The following is an 18,958-nucleotide window of genomic DNA, read 5'->3' on the forward strand; positions in this document are numbered from 1 at the left end:
GAGGCAGCCTCGTTGGTTTATTCGACGGAGCACGGACACCGGTGTAGTGGATTTACCCCCACCAAGGACGGTGGCTGCGTCAGGCGTGGTCGTTCGTTAGAGACCGCAGTATATCCGAGTCGGGCGCGTCGTATTTATCGGTCCGCTGTCGCCTGTCTCAACTTTGTTGGGCGAAACTGTGTGTGTGTGCGTGCGTATGAGAAAAAGCGTGAGAAAGAGAGAGGATAGATCTGTGTGTATATACATACGCACGTACGTGACGCGCGCCCGCGCGCGCGCTAGCCGGTGTACAGTGTGCGTGGTTCGCTAAAGGTCGTTTAACTTCTTCTCCCCTCCCCTCCGCCCCCACCAGTCCCCCTCGTTGTTTTCTTTGATTTTCCGAACTGTGATACGAACGAGTCGAGGCCCGTTGCTCGGTTTAATTCGCACTGGTAGAAACTCGCTACCGGACAATGAAACAATGCACAGAAAAGTGAGAGTGAACGTGGCCACGTTCGGCCGGTTCGCCGACAGCGTGAATCACCAGCAGCACCGGCGTTCATGAGCCCACGCACCCGCGACCCGATGCACGACTTCTCTCTTTCTCTTCCCTTGTTTTGCGCTTTTTCGTCTACCCCTCCCCTCTCGCGTCCCGCCGACGCGAGTGTGTGCGTGCGTGCCCGTGGCACACGCGACGCGAATTTTTCCTTCGGGCCCGACGGATCCGGCGCGTGAAGCGTGTACAAGTGAGTAGCCTGTTGTTTTCTTCCGAACGATTAACCCCTCGAACAAGACCGTATCGAACACGCGCGCGAATACCTCTGTGTGCGCGAGTGCGTGTATATCCATTGCGTTCAGTTCAATTTGCGGGTTCGCGCTCGTCGTGTAACATTATACGCCGAAGTCTATGACCGTGATACGGTTTCTGTTGATCCTAGCCGAAGGCGTTTCCAAGGGCAAGCCGCGGTGGCTTTCCAGCCGCGCACAGCCGAGACACACCGTTTCGAGGACTCTCGAGCTTGCACTCTCTCGGCCCATTGTTTCGGCTCCGTTGGACCTGTTTGCTTTTCTTTTTCTTCTCTTGTCTCTAGCGTTTTTTCTTTCCGGCCGGGGGAAGGAAGGGACGGTTTACTCTTGTCGCAAAGTTGCGAGTGAATGACTGGCACGGACGGCTCCGAGCCCTGACGGCGTTGCGTACGATAATATTTCACGGGGAATCGATCATTGTGCTTCTACGTCTTTGTCGCGATTCGGTGAACCTCTCGAGCAACAGTTCCCCGGCTCGCGGAAACCGACACGGAGAGTCGGTCGGGCAATCGCGTGACATATTTCTGTCCGTTACGGCGAAAGAACACCTTTTATGGTAGACACGCCCGTTCGTTTTCTTACGTTGCCCCTCGCGATTCCGCTTCCACGGAATCGGCCCAATAAAAGCGGTTACCTTTGCGCGATGCGTCCATTGGAAATACGCCTTCACCGAACTCTACTAATCTACGATTCTCCTTTTGTGCTGGACATTAATGGGACCGATGAAGTTTTTTATCGGAATTTTATTTTTTCATTCTTAAGGGTAATTTTGAAATTTATAATTGGAATATTGAAAATTTCATTAAACATTGGTATGGATTGAATATCGGCGTAGACTGAACGCGTTTGTTCCCCTTGGAGACGCTTGTTTTCTAGAAATATAGCTGGGAGATTTGAATTTGGGTTGCAGCTATGTGCTAGAAGTGCTTGAGACACGTACTCCGTAATAGTACCGTTTTAAAACCCTTTCAGACTTTCCGTAATTCTTTCTCGGATGGATCTTTCACTTGTTTATTAGAAGCACGGGAGTTGTTACTATTTTCCATAGAAACGAAAGCCAATAGGGGAATAGATTACTAGGGTTTGTTTCCATGAAGCGTCCGATTCGACGATGCTGCCCGTTCAACTTTAGATTACAGCAAAACACAACAGAACCACGTGACTGTTCGAATCACGATTGTTATCGTTCCATATTTTGCATAAACAATGCCCGGTCCGTTGAGAACCGGTTCGCGCGAGAGCACGAGCATTCTGAGCGGAGCTTCTCTTGTTAATAATTAAATGCCCGTTAACAACTTTCGCAAAAGTTAGCCCTGTTCGTTGCGGAATGGACCAGTGAGTGATCCGTCACGTGACCAGGCTCGCCGCCATTGTTGTAGTGTTTTGCTGTGATCGTAAACCGAATGGACAATAAATCTGCTCGATTAAACCGAAATAAAAGGGAATATCGAGAGAATGCCAGTTTAATCGTTCTCCGTCAGTTTGCCCCGCAATAGAAAGGAGAGAGAGAGAAGGCTGCGCCGGTGAAGGACAGGGGGGCGAGAGAGCGAGGGAGCGGACGAGAAAGAGATAGAGAACCGTGTTGGCCCTCGAGAATAGTCACGTGACACCGGTTGAAAATGTCGACCGAAAATCAAAACGGTTCCGCCGGCACGCAGAGCAACGGGATAAAGGCGTCGATCGGCGTGACGTCGACGACGAGGACCGTGGCGAACAATTCCTCGTTCCTGTACAGCAACAACTCGATGCTGAACCGTGATAAGCCGCGACAAGTGCCGCCGCCGACGTTGCCGAAATATACGTCCAGCTTCAACGCCGGTTCCAATGGCAGCGGCACGACTGAACGATTGAACAGAGATCGTGACGTCGGCGGTAGTTACAGGCTGACGAGCCTCGACAGGCTTGCCCTCAGGCAAAGGATACTAGACGGGGAAAAGGCGAACGGCGACACCACGTCGGTAAGCTGGAACATTTTTCCCCGCCATTTTTTTTCCTTCTATTTTCCGTTTATCTCGCGCGAGAAGAGAACCTCGCAACGGGTACACTTCGTTTAACGAGATATTAACTTTGTTAACTTTGTATTGCGCGGTTCGATGTGCATCTATGAGTTTATTACGAAGTACTAGATCTATTCGGTTAACGTTTCTCTTACGAATTACCGCCTTAACCCATTGCCCTATGATTTCGTTCTGAACTGTGACCGATAAAATTACTTTGTTATTAATAATTTATTGGAAATAAGAGAAAATTCCAGTCTTATCCTATGCGAACGTGTGCCCTAAGGTGTAATCCTTGATAACAGAGGAATAATATGTAATTTGCATTCAAACGAATTGAATAATATTTATGTTTGACATGATAGCGTAACACAAGGGGTTAGGGTTTAACACTAGAACTACCAGGTGGGTCGAAATTACTTATCTCCGAGTTCTTCTGGCATAGTTATTGAGAAGGTATGGATATTTCTACGAAAAATTATTAACAAAACTTCAGTAATAGCAAAACTGAAGTACAACCTGATTGAAGTCTTAATAAACGCACTCTTATGGTTTTTATACAGAAATTGGCAAAAGTCAGTTTAGTGATCGGTAGTGCTAGTGTAAATATTGCTAGATCAACTTTTTTAACGATTTCTCACAGAAGCATCTGTACTTTTTCAATAATTGTAACAGAAGGAGTCAAGAATGGATCATTTTGATCTATCTGGTAGTTCTAGTGTTAAAATTCATGAAGATTGTGGAACAGTTCCTTTCGCCCACTCAATCAGCGGAAAATGAATCCTTAATCCAGATCTAGTATCGATCAAATTCTGGCACGTTTAACGGATCAGGTCGTGAAACTTCTAACCTCAGATATTGTGCGAGTACTTGTCCCCGTAAATCTAAAATCGATAAGTCTATAAAAACCAGAGGCTCTTTAATTATAACCGGGATCAGTTACCTTAACCGGAAATTGTAGTGAATTTTAAATGCAAGCGCGCAGCGAGGGGCAGATCTAGCGGTATTTTCAGATACCCCGATTAAAATGGCGATTAACGACATAACCTATTTATATGCTAAACGATTCCTTATTTAAAGAACAATTTCCCCTTTGCTTTAAGCGTGCTCAAGCAGTGTAGAAATATGGATCTTCACATATTCGATCAACAACGAGTTAACAGATTGAATTCAAACATGTCTGCTTGACAGAAAAATTTCACTTAAAATATTAACCCTTTGCACTCGGAAGTTTTTCATTAGAAATATTGTAACATTTTCTGATGAGATAGAGAGGATATTTCGTGAAATTAAACGAGAAATCATACATTCAGGGACGAAGCTATTTTGTTTGAATATTTCTCAAATTGATGCATTATAAGTTTAATATTAACCCCTTGGTATATTATCTACTTTCGTTACTGAGCTCGTGTAGTATTCCACTATTGACAATTTGGAAGTAATATAACAAAATTTTCTGTCCTACTTTCATGGAAATTTTATTCGAAGATAAATTGATAATAGCAAAATAGTTTTCTTCTTTTGATCCGTGAGAAATGAATATTGAGTTTTCTTAAGTTAATCTAGAAATCTTCATTCGAAAGGTTAAGTATCAAATTTTATAGTTTTACTGTATAAAACGAAGCAACGAGTGAGAGTCACCTCTCGAGTTCAAAGGGTTAAGTACTTTCAGGAAACAATAGTCCAACACGAAGTTGCAACGTTGATTACACCGTCCGTTACAAGCGGAGTTGCAAAATCAACGTAGTAACACGGTGTAGTCGTAGCTCTGTGAAAGTTTTCAAATGTGACCGTTATAATGGCGGGCTTTTTGAACGTGACTCCGGGGAATACGATTTCCGACGAGGATCGTTAGAGATTTCGTGCTGCGGGGAGTTCTGTCGCGTACCTCGTGACTCGGTAACTCAATCCCGCTTCTCGAAGAATCAAATTTTATACCCCTGGCGCGCACACAGCGGCGATGGTGGTGGTCGTGCTCGTCCCGGTCGCTCGAGGACCCCGCATAAAGGACCACGTGATCCTCCCGTTTATTCCGTTCTCTCGTGGCTCCGTGAGAAAACGGGCTATGACTCACGGAATCCAGTCGAGTCGAGTCGAGGTCTCGACGACGCTCCGCAAAAACGACGAATTGTATACCGTTTCTCGATCCACCTCGATATACATATAACCATGTACAGGGTGTCCATTTTAATTCATAAACGCAATTACCTTTGGAATTACTGGCTTATTTATAACATCTCTAAAATGCAATTTTTCCTATTTTGAGATGTTTGGTTTGGTTAGTTTTATTTGGTTCGTTTGATTCATTTATTTCGTCTCTAGGCGATGTGTGCTAGAGGCATCGAGGTCTCTACTATTTTTTCAAGTAATAGCCCACAATTTTTACTCGTGTAACAATTCATTCATCACTATTCAGAACTAATAGGTTTTCTACTGATTTCGATGTATTTTCGGTTAGTGCGATACTTCAAACAAGATAAAAATCTGGACCGTAGACCTTTCAGCAGATTAAAGTGCCCCATCCCTTTCCTCAGTAATAAAAATTGTACTCGATGTTGCATTGAATTCGCCGTAAATCCATAACAGTATTGATAGACGACAGGATCGTTATCAATTAAAGTCTAACGATTTATGGTCGCATTAACAGAGTAATTGCACGACGCGGATGACTCAGAGAGAGAGACTGATGAGAATCTCTGTCACGAACACGTGGCAAGTTTACCCTGCTTGGCCCACTCTATCACGCTGTTGTGCGCAAAAGAGCGAGGGAGAGTGGTGTTCCAGAGCGAAGAGAAAGAGAGACACACATACGCGCGCACACACACACACACACACACACACACACGATTATGCACAAAGCGAGGGTGGGAAGGAGAGAGAGAGAAATGATCTACCAGTGGGATACAGTGCAGAGTGACGGAGAAACTCGGCGAGGGAGGAACATATGGCTGCGTTCTTATCTCAATTTTCATGGGCTTTTGCGAGAGGGACTTAGCTTTTAATTCCTCTAGCCGGCTCTTTCGCGTCAAGCATGTGCTCTCGATTCTTTAAACCACGCCCCTCCAGTGTTATTTTTACTCCCTTTGGAGAAACGCTCTTTCAATCCCGGCCTATTTATTCCGGGAAACGTTCGTTCTGTTTAGAATCAGAGGTGATTGAGCGTTCGGTTCCTCTTAATTCGTCGAGCACCTCGCAGAAGTCGAGTGCACGCGTCGACCCGTCCGCGATCGAAGCGCGTGAAATATTTTCCGCGCGAGCATCGAACGAGTCGTTCACTGCTAAAATTGTTTACCTTATGTTTGTTTCTCCTATTGCTCGAGGTTTTGTTGACAGTCTCCAGTCAAATTCGAAACAATTGTGATGCGATTGAACTGCGATCGGTGTATGAAACCTCTATGTCGAGTTCGAACTAAGTGTATCGAACCTCCTTCATTCGAAAATTTGATAAGACGAAATCAGATTTTCATCTGTTGAACCTTCTTTATCACCGAAACTCGATAAGATAAAGCATCTACAGCTCGAACATCTTAAGTCATCCCTTGCGATTCCACTTGTCAAGGTTTGATAGTACTTCGTGCGATCTCTCGGGACAACTGTTCCGAAGTTTTTTCCGATGGCACAGGCAGTTTGGAATGTTAGCAACTCGCAGCGCCTTTTCTGTCTGGACTCGAGGTTGACAACCACTAGCGGAGCGCACATGGCCACCCCTCGCCGCATATTCGGTCGAAGGGCCCCGGTTCGTGTAACCACGGGGGCGAGGGTCCCACCCTGCGTCGGAGAGACAATAGGAAAGTACACTGTAACTTTGTGAGTCACGGGACGAACGAAGGTGATCGAAGCACTGTCGGTCAAATAAATAGATGTATTCTTGCACATCGGAGGGTTGGTATCCACAGAGAGAAACAGGGCTGATTCTTTTTCGGGAGATGGGTTCTTGGATGAAAGACGGATTGGCATGAATCGCGTTGATGAATCGCGACGAAGCTGCTAAATTTGAAGACTAAAAATAGAAACTGATGTAACTGCCATATGAATGGTTCATATAGAAAATCGATTAGCTCGACAAAACGAAAATAAAAAAAACGATATTTTCCAATTAAAACACACAAGTGTTTGAACATTAAAGCCTGAAGACATTCAAGAATTTTATCATATTTGACGTTAAGTTTATATTTATTCGATTTTGCATTTAAAAGAAAGTGTTGAGGATCAGCAAGTGCTAACGTATCATTGATTTTCTCTACTTCCCATTTTATGAAGATAACCGATTTGGTCAATAAATGACTCATGTGTATTTCCTGATCATTATTTTCTGGGCTTCGTGGAAAATAAAATATAGAGGCTTATCCCTCGATAAGGAGGAACATTCACGCCGATAGCTTGATTGCCAGTCGCTTCGATCGCGCGTGGAAAGACGGCGAACGCTTTATCGCGGCGAATGATCAACCCTTACGACTCTCTTACCGGCCACGAAACATGTACCGATGATGAAACGGTCGGATATATGTACAAGTTCCACGAAGGACAGAGAAGGCCCGGCTGTGTGTCGATAAAATGGAAATTTATGACTTCCGTGGCCTCCGTGGCTCTTAAACGAGATCATTGTTCTGTCTTTGATAAGGGCGCCCTATTAAAACCGTTTTTTCTTTGGTAGGTTGCTTTTTCTTATCGGGTTGCTGTGAGATTTGGAGCATGTACAGGATGTTCCGTACAAATTCGTGGAATTTGAGAACTGGGCTGCGGGAGTATCGATCGTTTTAGGGGATGAATAGTCATAATAGTAGTCGTCACTTGATTTGATACAGCAAAACTATAAAGTTTAGTATTTTACATTATACCTTGTATATAATGCTATGTAAAATATGAAGTAACATAGTTTTATACCTTAACTTATATGTGAATCACCGTTCAGTTAATACCAAAGAACATCGTCTGCATTTCATCATAAAATTTCGAATATTTCTAGTGAAAAACTTCCGAATGCAAAGGTTAAACTTGACTTCGCTAACTAGGAGTGTTCAGGGTTCAAATATTCACAGCACGAGAAATACCAGGAAGAATTGGTAAAGATTAGAGGGTTTATCACTGAACTAGCAAGGTTCAATGAAATAAATCCCGATTCTTCGAATTCCTCGCAATTCCAATTCTTCCTACGTTCGTTTTTCTAATCCTAGTATACCGGAGGCTGTAGCAAAGGCTACAGAAATATCCTCGTTAAGGAAGGTACACAATGAGACGGTAGCTTTCATCGTCGAACGCGTAACAGTCTCCGAGAGCCAAGGATTAATTACAACGCTCAAACCCTCTGACGAGAGGTCGAGCCCTGGTCGTTACCTTTTCTTCCTTCCCCCATTTCTCCCTTTCTTTCTCTTTTTCTCGTAAGAACCTTGAGTTTGGGTTTCGCACGGGGAAAAGAGAGCAAAACCCCCTCTCTCCCCAGAAAAATGTGTAAATGCATGCGAGCGACCCTGGCTGACGATCCCGCGGAACACTCGAAGGGAAACACAAAGTACCCTTTCAGGAAAGCAGGCCGCGTCCCACTTTCTCTCCTCGTTTCTTTTGCCATTCCCCAAACAACGCGGGGATTTTTCAACCCCCTCGGAACCGCTTCGCATCGCGTTTGATGCTGGCTCGTTGCGGATCAACGCTTGCCAGGGTTTTCGCTTAGCTACCCAGTCTTCCACGTTTCGCGTTGTCCAAGCGGCATTAGTTGCTCTGGCTCGGTAAATGTTCTCTAATATTATGCAACATGTTCTTTCCTCGTTCAGTATCTAGGAATAATGAATTAAAAATTATTCAGAAGTACTTCCAACCCTCTACGAGGACTTTGCTAAGTGTCCAGGATCTTCAGCTGGGAGCTAAGCTACACGTCGAACTCTTAAATAGCAAATCACGTTATTTTTCTAACAATGGAATTATTCGCAGCTTTTCATACTACATACCAAATTTCGATGTCCGTAAACTGCCAACATTCGTCTTCGGAAGGTTATAACATCCACCAGAACGGCGGAAAACGGTTTCCGATGCATGGATAGCGTATGGAAACGAACACGAATTGAAAAAAGAAGGTGTAGGGGGTGGGAGAGGAAAGATTGCAGCCACCCCCGATTTCCAGGATCGCGCGGTGCTGCAGCCGACGGAGCGGGGGGGATTTTTCGCGCGCCAGATCCAGCGAAGCGGATTTTTCGCGTGGCGGAGCCCAGCGGAGAGGGATTTCTCGCGCGAAACAACACCAGTGCCAGGGAAAAGGATTTCTCCGTGAAGTGGAATTCTTTTTTCCATTCTTTTCTCTCGTTTTTCAACGAAACAATCGCCGGAGATTTTTCGCGCGAGCTAAGCTGCTAGGAGAGGATCTCTCTATGGGAAGCGTTTCTAGCTCGAGGAACGGCGGGTGCGCGCGTAATTGAGCGTTTTCTGGCCTGGCGCGTTCCACCCGGCACCCTCATTAATGTAAACGTACTCTCTCCTATCTTCGAGTTACCGGAAAGTTATCTTCGCGCATACCTCCGCGCAATTTGCGAGCCCGGCGAGATGGTTTCGCTGTTCGCGGAACAATTATGCCGGCCGAATGATTATTGCCGGTGGTATTTCGGTTCACCGACCGGTTTCTCGAACCTTGCGACTCGGTTGAACGTTTGTTTCGTATTGTTCCTTTGTTCTCGGCGCAATATTCCGCGAGTAATGGAAGAAATGGGGGAATTTTGGTGGTACCACCTGTGTAGGAGAAATTGGGAGTTTGAAGATAATTTTCATACAATAGGAACACGTGGGGTGGTAATAAGTTGTTTCTAATATTCTCGACTTAAAATTGTAATTATCCCAGAAAAATATGACCCTAATTTACTCGTAGAAGACTAAACTAATTTAGATTACGTGGAATCTAGATTGATACGAATTTGAAACAGAAAATGATAATATAGATCAGATATAACTTAAATCGCTAATTCAATAATAATGTCTGACAGTCTAACAATCGCTGACGAGATCTTGATAACTTTTCCCCGCGCCAGGATTGAAGCACTCAAACGTGGATCATGGTTAGTGCCTATTATAACTAATTCCGTCGCTCACGGTAATACTCGGCGAATGTTTCGACACCGTTACCTTAATCGGTCGTCTACGTAACGGGGGAACAATTCATCAAAGATTGACGAGACCATTCCGAGGAGGCGCGCCGCTTAATCTCGCAACCGTGGCTCATTTGGAAACGCCTATGTCCTCTAGGGCTGGATGTTAATTGAACGAAATTAGCCAAGACGTTGCGCCGGCACGCGTCTCGCCCGGCAGAGAATTTCACGGGGGCGTCGCGCCCTTACAAAAGAGCTTTAATTAAGAAGATATTCGTGTCCGGGTCGAGGACACGGGAAACGCGAGACGACTCCACCTCGCAGAACCTTTGACCGGACCGAATTTCGAGCGAAGTGGGTCGCGCATTAAGAACTTCCCTTGGTTTGCCTGTGAATTTGAGAATTTTTTTAGGCGAAACTCGCGATGTTATCAAATTCGAAGTCTGGGGATTCATTTATTGATCTTTGGGGAATACGTAGGAATTTTTTCGTGCGTTAAAAATGATTTTGACAAGACTAATAACGATTTTTTCAGAGTACTTTCCAAAGTTGTTTGTTCCTGTGAATGTTGCAGTTCCTAAGATATCGGAATTTTTTAAAGCGAAACTAGCAATGTTATCAGATTCAAACTTTGTAGGTTTGTTTGCTAGTCTTTGAGGAATGTGTAGGAATTTTTTCATGCGTTGAAAATGATTTTGGCCCAATTTACAGCAATTCCATCGGGGTATCCAAAAAGCAGCTTGCCCTACGATACACGTAGCATTCATTCGACTCACCAAAGTACCAAATATTCAAATTGCTTTTTTAATTCGACCGTCGTCATCGTCGGAACCGAATGAATAAAAAACAACGAACGGTAAACAAATTTATCCCGTACAGCGGGGTCGGGCGTTTGATCACAGGGGATCGGAGCACATCGCTCCGAAAATTCCATTAATCCCCGATGAGAGGGGTGGCTGCTAGATCCGTGGAAAAAAATTGGAACGAGGGCGGTCTGGGTTCGGCTCTTCTCGAAATCCTCCCAAATTCATATGAGTCACCTTACGCAATTCATTCCACGTTATGAACACCCCGATCGATTGCGCGGACTTGGAACATATTGCGTTTCAATATTTTACGTCTAATTATTTTAGACAGAATGTGATATTGAATGTTGAATGTTATAGTTCTGTAATTTTATAATTTTTTCAATTTCATAGTCTTGTAATTTTATAGCTTTGCGATTTAATATTTTTGAAATTTTATGCTCTTGTAATTTTATAATTTTCGCAATTTTAGTTTGCCATATCAAAGCAAACGGCGGCCATGAGCCGCCGGCTTTCCGAGTCCAAAGGGTTAATCCTGGATCAAGGGATGATTTGATTCAGAAACAAACGGAAAAATTTGATTTCTCTAGTACGACGCGAGGTGTTATCGTTCCACGTTTCAGAATCGGGGTTTTTCGGTGCGCGGCGCCTAGCCTTTCGGGGGCGGACGCGCGGCCAAAGGGATGGGAAAAATTGAAGAACGCTGCGGGTAAGCGGGGTGGCGCGCCAGTTATTGGGTTACGAGGGATATATCGTGTCCCGGAGCGTGGACCTATTCGGCCGCGTGGAAACCGGACTGGGCACAAAGGCGATTTCGAATATTCCCTCTTCCTTGTCCGCGATCGCGAACGTGTATCGATCCTGTGGTTGTGCGGCGATCATCCACACGCCGCTGTTGTTTGAACAACGAGTCGAACTCACCTTGCGTTTCCGGTTCGTTGCTGTGTTTCCCAAAGACACACGGACCATTCTGTCACAAAAACTGCTTTTTTTCCTTCTTTGTTCCAATTTTATGTGTTTTTGTTACGCTATAAGTTTCCCTTTTATTCGATGTGACGTCTACTAGACGAATTCGCCGTGTACTTTTGGTTGGTTCTGAAGACAGAACATTTTGATACCACAGAAAATGTTTGTCATTTTAATTGTTTGGCTCCTTCGTTGCTCAAGGTTGAAGATCAGGATGAAAACTACCCCTTTTACCTGTTACAGCGGTTGGTGCAAGGATCTATACTTGGTGTTTCCGAATTTTACAGGGGATCTCTGGAAATTGATTATATTAGGAATTTTCTATCTCCTTTCTTGTAATATGGTAAACTAATCTTGACTGATATGTTGCTTTACGATTCTATTCACAATTAAACGTTCCTCAGAGAACATTAGGACTCGACGGATTAATCAACATCGACCTAACTAGCAAATAATTATGTTAAAAGTAATGGTAATTAAATCGAATTAAAAATAATCCAGTGATATTTATTTAAAGATCTTCGTCACGCGTCCGACTCGTTATCGTAAGGCGAGGGGTTAAGGGAGCCGATTCGGAATTCCAGCAGAATCTGTCCTTATCATTGCAGCGCAGCAGGTCGAAGGTTCCCGGCGGTGGGGGCTCGTAAATCGGCCGTGTTCCCCGCAATTATCATTGACGGCCGCGTGACTCGGATTTATAGCGTGCGCGGGTCCCGTCGCGGTCGTTTAATTCGCGCGGAATTCCACGGGAACAGTGGATTCCGCGTTCGTCCGGTGTGCACGCCTTCAGGACACGCGCGTATAGGTCCATTTGTATTACCCGACCGGACGCGGAACTGTTGTCGCATGGTTTGGCTCGGACAAAGATATTTAGCGTTTCTATTATTTTGTACATTTATATCCAAGGTAGAATTATATTTGTACTGTTAACTTACAGTCGTTTGGGGCTTTTGGGAGTTAGCCGTGTCTAATAGGAAACATTTTTACGTTACGTGGTTGTAGTTGGATGCATTAGGAAAACTGGCAGTGCATCTAGAAAATTCTGTGTAGAGTATTATATGTAATAACAGTGTAGTAATAATAATATAGTATTATATATAGGAATAGTGTAGCACCGTAATAGTAATATAGTGCAATACACAGGGATAGAAATAAAATAGAAATAAAAAGCAATAATATATTGTATCATAGATAGGAATAATAATAGCATAGTAACAGTAGTAATATAGTGTTGCATATAGCAGTAGTAGTATAGTACTAGAAATAATAACAACACAGACGTTGATAATAACAGTTCTTTCACTCAAAACATAGTAATTATAATGTGGTACTATACATAGTAATAGTGACAGCACAGAAACAGTAATATACCACTAGTAATTACACGAACGTCGCAGACTTCAACAATAACAATTGTCTTTCAGTCAAAACCCAGTAACGTAGTATTAGTAATAATAGTAATGATACAGACTTATCCCCATTAACGGTACACGCAAACAATCGCATGCCCTCCAAGAATTTTCCCTCGCAACGGATCCGGTTAATAGAAATCAGCCTTTAAGCCCTGCGCCGTGTCGAATCGATCCTGTCGCGCTTTTCGAAAGTCCGTCGCGCGAATTCACGCCCCGTGCCGTCGCCGTGGCGACCAGCACGCGAAAAGAGTTCGTCGCGCGCGACTTTTGCCGCACCGCGCGGCTCCTCCTTCGCCTGCAGTTAATTAGATCGCCGGTCACGTCGGATTAAAGGCGGCCGGAGATAAAGGGGGATCGACTCGAGGATAACGTTGAAAATAAAAGCTCTTCCGGGGGTTTTAAAGGTTTCGCTACGATCACGGGAACCCGGGGCGCGGTTTCCCTTTGAAAACTAGATCAAAGCTGCACGGCTTCTGCGCTTCCGAACATTTAACCCCTTGCCCTGTGATCTCTTTCTGAACCGTGATCGATCTAACTACTTTGTTATTAATAATTTATCGGAAATATGAGAAAATTCCAGTCTTATTCTATGTCGACGCGTGCCGTAAGGTGTGAGCATTGATAACAGAGGAATAATATATAATTTGCATGAAAATGAATTGTAGGGCAAGGGGTTAACGCCATTGGTCAGATTATTTAACATTACTGTAGAACGAATTTCGCGTGAAATTCCTCTTTCGAATACTGGTCCAACTTGTATTAATTTATCCTCTGTCGTATCAGTTCCTTATGGGAAATGTGACTTTGATAGTAATGTGCCGACGATTTTTTAAATCGCATTATAGGGGATCATACTGTACTCTAACCGGTGGTACCAAAGTTTCATGCATTAAATGTAAAACTGCAGCAACTCAATTATTCAAATGACCAAAGATTAAAGAGTATAATCCAGTTAGCTCATAGTTCTTCCTTTGATATTTCAAAGTTCGATCATCAGAACAATTTAGCTTCCTCCACTGAATGTTTCGTATACACCGACAGGGATTAAATCATTCCCAAAGGGTTAATCATGGAAACGTACAAATCATCTTGAATCAAGAAGGAAACTACGTACTACTACCAATAAAAATGTAATGAAACGAATCTTGCAAGAATCAATAGTGTTCATCATTCTATATCCAGCATGCAGGGTGTGCATGAAAATTCATTACACCGTTCAGTTAACGGAGCATTGTTCCTCTCGATGATAAATAAGCGTGAATTAATCGGGGCCGATTGTACAGGCAAACAAGCGCGTGCGTGCACGCGCCCGTTTTCGTGATCTAACCGTTCGTATCTCTCGTGCATAATAATTCGCGTCACATCGTCGGCTATTATCGCGTACCAATGACGGTAATGGGATCGCGGCGATGATTGCGAGGCCTGGATTTTTTCGCGGTGACGTTTATCGAACGCGCTCCACATCGGTCCACTGTCACCGTGTCATTTTTCGCGCCTCGGCACGCGCTTCACGCCCTTTTTCCGTCTCCCTTGTGCTCGGAGGGATTGAAGAGGGTAGCTTCAGACCTTTCCCTCTGTTGGGTCGCCGTTCACCTTGCGGGTAACTGGATAACGTGCTGGGTATTCGTTTCGACCCTTTTATTTGGGAAAATTGCAGGAAAGGAGGTTAAGGGAGTAGTATCAGGGATGAATTTCTAGGGGAATTTAGGTGTTTTGGAACAGAGAGAATTCTGCTTCGAAGTGTGGTTGTCTCGACCCTTTTATTTGGTAAAATGCCAGGTAAGGATGTTAAGGGAGTAGTTTTAGGGGTGAACTTCTAGGAGAACTTGAGTGTCTTTGAACAGAAAGAATTCTGCTTCGATGTGTGTTTGCTTCAACCCTTTTATTTGGGAAATAAAAGGAAAGGAGGTTAAGGGTGTAGTTCTAGGGATGAATTTCTGGGAGAATGTTTGGGTGTTATTAAGTAAATGACAATTCTGTTTCCAAGTGTGTCTGCTTCAACCCTTTTATTTAGGAAAGAAGAAGAAACAGAGGCTGAAGGGGTAGTTTTAAGGATGAATTTCTAGGTGAAGGTTTCACGTGTCTTCGAATAAAGAAAATTCTGCTTCGACTTGTGTTTGTTTCAACAATTTTATTGTGGAAAATTAGGGAGCAGTAAAATGGGTAGTTTTAGTGATCAGTTTTCAGAATCTTTCGGCAAAAGCAGAGTTCTGCTTCAAAGTGTTCGTGCCAGTCATTCGCAAATTCATAGCATCAAATTTATACGAATATAACAACATTTATATTTTTCAAGCCGCGTGAAAAGACATAAAATTTCCGTATAAAATCCTCTGACGAGATTTGAAATGTAATAAAGATAGTTTTGTCGATATTGTTACACGAAACACCCTGTATTTATCGTCGAGAGACACGATGTATCGAGTTCAAGCGCGTCAACCGGATTATCCGATCGATTCAGTCTATCAGCGTGAATTGAATCTGATCAGGATTGCATCTACACAGTGTTCGGATATTCCTATCAGAGATGTTTCCCGAGAATATCCACTCGACAAGGATCCGCAGGATCCCACAGCGTGTTTGCACGCAAAACTTGCTTCGTTTGTCTCGTTCCTCGGAATTTCCTTCGAGCAGTTATCCAAGATGTTCGTTTAACTTGTGCGTTGCTCACGAAACTCGGCAAACTTTGATAACAATCCTTAACCCTTCCAACATCGATTAAAATGATGGATTCTTAGAGAAAATTCATTGTTTTCGTGTATCTTTCTGCTGCACACACTTCTAAATTTTATAAATTTTTGTGAATTCAATATTTTACTATTTCGATATTTCGATATTTTAATATTGCAATATTTTATATATAATTGATTTTATGAAAAATATTAAACCAAAGACTGAAAATTGCGGTTAATAATGATATTTTCTGTCTATTCTTACTCCTTCTCCCTCAGTTCCAGAGATACCGGGTTACCTTTGACCCGTGTTTTCACCTGTTATCCGCCGGAAAAAAGAGTCGAGATTGCATTATCGTTTAGTAGTATCGCGACCGGAAATTTTGAACTTCCTGGCATCGCCCGGAGCCCCATTTTCCCACGTGCGCGCGGAAAATCACGTCGCCTGATTTTCCCCGGGGAAATCGATGGAATTATCGGAATATTTTCGCGCGGACGTTGCATCCCGCCCGACATCGCCGGGATGTTTGCGATCGCTGATGAACATTCAGGATAATTAGTGGACAGTTTTATCTTGACGATGCTCATTCGATCCGGTGAAACGGGATAAACAGAGATATGAAATTCAGGGAACGGTTGATTTTTAATTTTTTGACACGTGTAAATTAATCGCATTGGTAACATGTCGAGTTATCAAGAAACGTACAATTATATCAATTTCAAATATCTGTGTCATTCCCAGCTTTTTCACAAAGTTGCTATTCGAATTTTGAAACACCAACATTAGATCTACCCAGCGGTTAGATTACCTTCTCCTAGAATAAGTTTTCCTAGAAAATACGAGAATAATTAAGATAGAATAGAATACACTAGAAAATTTGTCAAGCTTCGAAGCTAATTTCATTGTTCCATTTAGATACATTATTTTAACAATTTGTCACAAAGGTATCTTCATAATTTCAGTAATTACGAAGCAAAACGTGCGTCATTTTGACTCGTTTGGACCTTCTATTCGCTGAACAAGTTGGCCAACAACTGATCAAAGTTTCAATTTCATCTTATAATTCAACGCTCTTGCAGCCAAGCTACTTTTGCTCGCGTTCACTCAACATCTGCCCGAAAACTTAACATCTGTCCAGTGGAAACGCGTGTTCGAGAGTCGAGAACGCGTGCCTTCGGCCTTATCTGCGCGCACCTCGCCGAGCAGAGAGAACGCGCGCACGACAGGTGTTCCGCGATCACGAAGCCCATCTGCGCTCCCGCCTGCCGGCCTTTCGAGGCTCCATTGTGTCCACGATATCAGAGCCACGGAGTTTCACGCGTGACGGAGTCACGAGAGGAACGAAACTAGTTCCTCGAGTAACCTCGTGCGCGTCCACCGATCGCTGGTACGACCTTTTCGCTGTTTTCCGCAACTTTAACGCCGGAACTACCGCCAACCGATCGAAATAACGGGTTTCAAACTTCTTGTTCCGCTTTCACCGAAGCACAAACCTGTCGGATATCCGAAATTATGTTGAAAATTAAGAGTTTCAGTTGCGGAAAGCAATGCAAGTAGGCTAATAGTGTCTGTTTCTATAACAGACGCCACAGCGATGGTATTTTCCTGAATTCAACGTTTTTTTCTTTAATTATTGAACCCTTTGCGAACGAGAAATTTTCAAAGTATTCGAAACCTTCAGAGGAAGCAAAATTATAAGTTGAACTTAAATATGAGAGAAGAGATCTATGCAGGCATCTCTTGTTAGTAACGCAATTAAATTATTAATTTACCACGTTCTATTTCAAATATGAAAGTTTGATGTCACCCACTCCGCGATATACAAAAATTAATCGAAGGTTTAAAGAATGTAAGAAGGTTTTTCGACAAGAAATAGTGGAAGAACTGGATGAACTTTTCTCGCGTAAAGTGCGATATAATGCAGCGTTGAAAACCCGACTGTTGTCTGTCCGTGTAACGTATTGTCCGGTCGTGACGACGGATCCAGCAGAGAAGGAAAACAGCGAACGTGAATTATTTAACCCGACGCGCCGGATTCCTTTTCTTTCAGTATATTTTCCTGCGGAGTTACGTGTGGCTTGGACGCCCCGACGCTCCCCGCGCGGCCCGCAGATCTGTATTACAAATTACGGGAAGGAAAAATGCGATTCAACCGCAGCGACCGCTAAAAATAACATCCTCCGCGGGATATTCGAAACTCCTGCGGATGCCGCGAAGAATCGTCTCGCATTTTATGTGCTCGTCTGCCAGCACACTCGTCGACTGCACTCGGCTAATCATTACCTAATGGCGGGACCATTGAATAATCGACTCGGCTGTTTTGTAATTTTTCACGACAATTGGAAAATTGTTTTTTCGTAGATTTTTCGTAGAAACTTGGGGGAAGATCTGGTAGACTCCGCCCAGATCAGTGGATTGGTCGCTTTGGACCAATGATGTGGCATGGTATGGTGGAAGGGGAACCAATGCACCGCCTTTAGTCACGTGACCTGTCGCACATGCGTCTTGGAGCTGCACGTTTGTTTTGTTAGATTGTAGTGATAATTATTCAGGTTTATCTTTGAAAATATGTTATTAAATCATTAAATTATCAAATTATCGATTCGCTAAATAATCATATTACTAGATTACCGAATTACAAAATTTTCAAGAATGTAAAAGAATATTTCGTTCGCGGTAAATGTACATTCACTATATAGCTGAAGCATCGATAACGATAAAATAGTCTTTCACTTCGATCCGCGTGCAATGAATAAATATTAATCATCCTCGGATTGACCTGGAAATCTTCGCCGCGTCATTGCACGGCAAGGGGTTAAAAAGGTTGCTAGCAAGGGCTTGCCTCGCGGCCGGTTATTGTCCCGATTATTATTCGCGGAGCTGAATCTGTAGCCGCGAGTCGCGTAGCTACGGGAAATCTGATAAAACCCGGCCGATTCCCCTCGAGGGTAAAGCTGCTTTCAGCTGACGGTGCAAGAGTTAGAGATTTAAGTGCAAAAGACAAGTCCGCTCGAGTGACGATACTCCTCGTGTCGCAGCGGTACTCCTCCGCTCATTGCCAAGCGGTTTTTTCCGGTGAAAAAGTGGTCTCGACGAACAGGCTTAACGTTTCTCGACGGAGTAATCCGGACGCTAAACGTTCCGAGAAACCACGCGACTCGATGGACTGATCATGGGCATTTGTTAACCCTGGCAAGAGTAGGCGGACGGATTTCTTGACCTCGCCAGTTACGAATTATTAAGAACATATTACT

General features: G+C 43.7%; 1 protein-coding gene across 9 annotated transcripts in view; it reads left to right on the forward strand.

Moving 5' to 3' along the window:
• pnut (septin 7-like protein pnut) overlaps nt 1-18,958 on the forward strand; it is a 59,317-nt gene that overhangs the window by 15,208 nt on the left and 25,151 nt on the right. For 4 of the 9 annotated variants that reach the window (XM_076370070.1, XM_031977796.2, XM_076370071.1 and 1 more), the window contains exon 1: nt 2,268-2,744. The exons of 2 other annotated variants lie outside the window; for them this stretch is intronic. In XM_076370070.1, coding sequence (XP_076226185.1) covers nt 2,406-2,744 — 339 coding nt within the window. In that variant the 5' untranslated portion in view covers nt 2,268-2,405. Of the gene's footprint in view, nt 1-96; nt 726-753; nt 1,343-1,368; nt 1,550-2,267; nt 2,745-18,958 lie in introns of those variants that run through there. 3 more of the 9 variants (XM_031977791.2, XM_031977793.2, XM_031977794.2) reach the window with 3 other exon arrangements.

This window comes from Nomia melanderi, chromosome 8 (genome assembly GCF_051020985.1).
Source record: "Nomia melanderi isolate GNS246 chromosome 8, iyNomMela1, whole genome shotgun sequence".
Classification (NCBI taxonomy): domain Eukaryota; kingdom Metazoa; phylum Arthropoda; class Insecta; order Hymenoptera; family Halictidae; genus Nomia; species Nomia melanderi.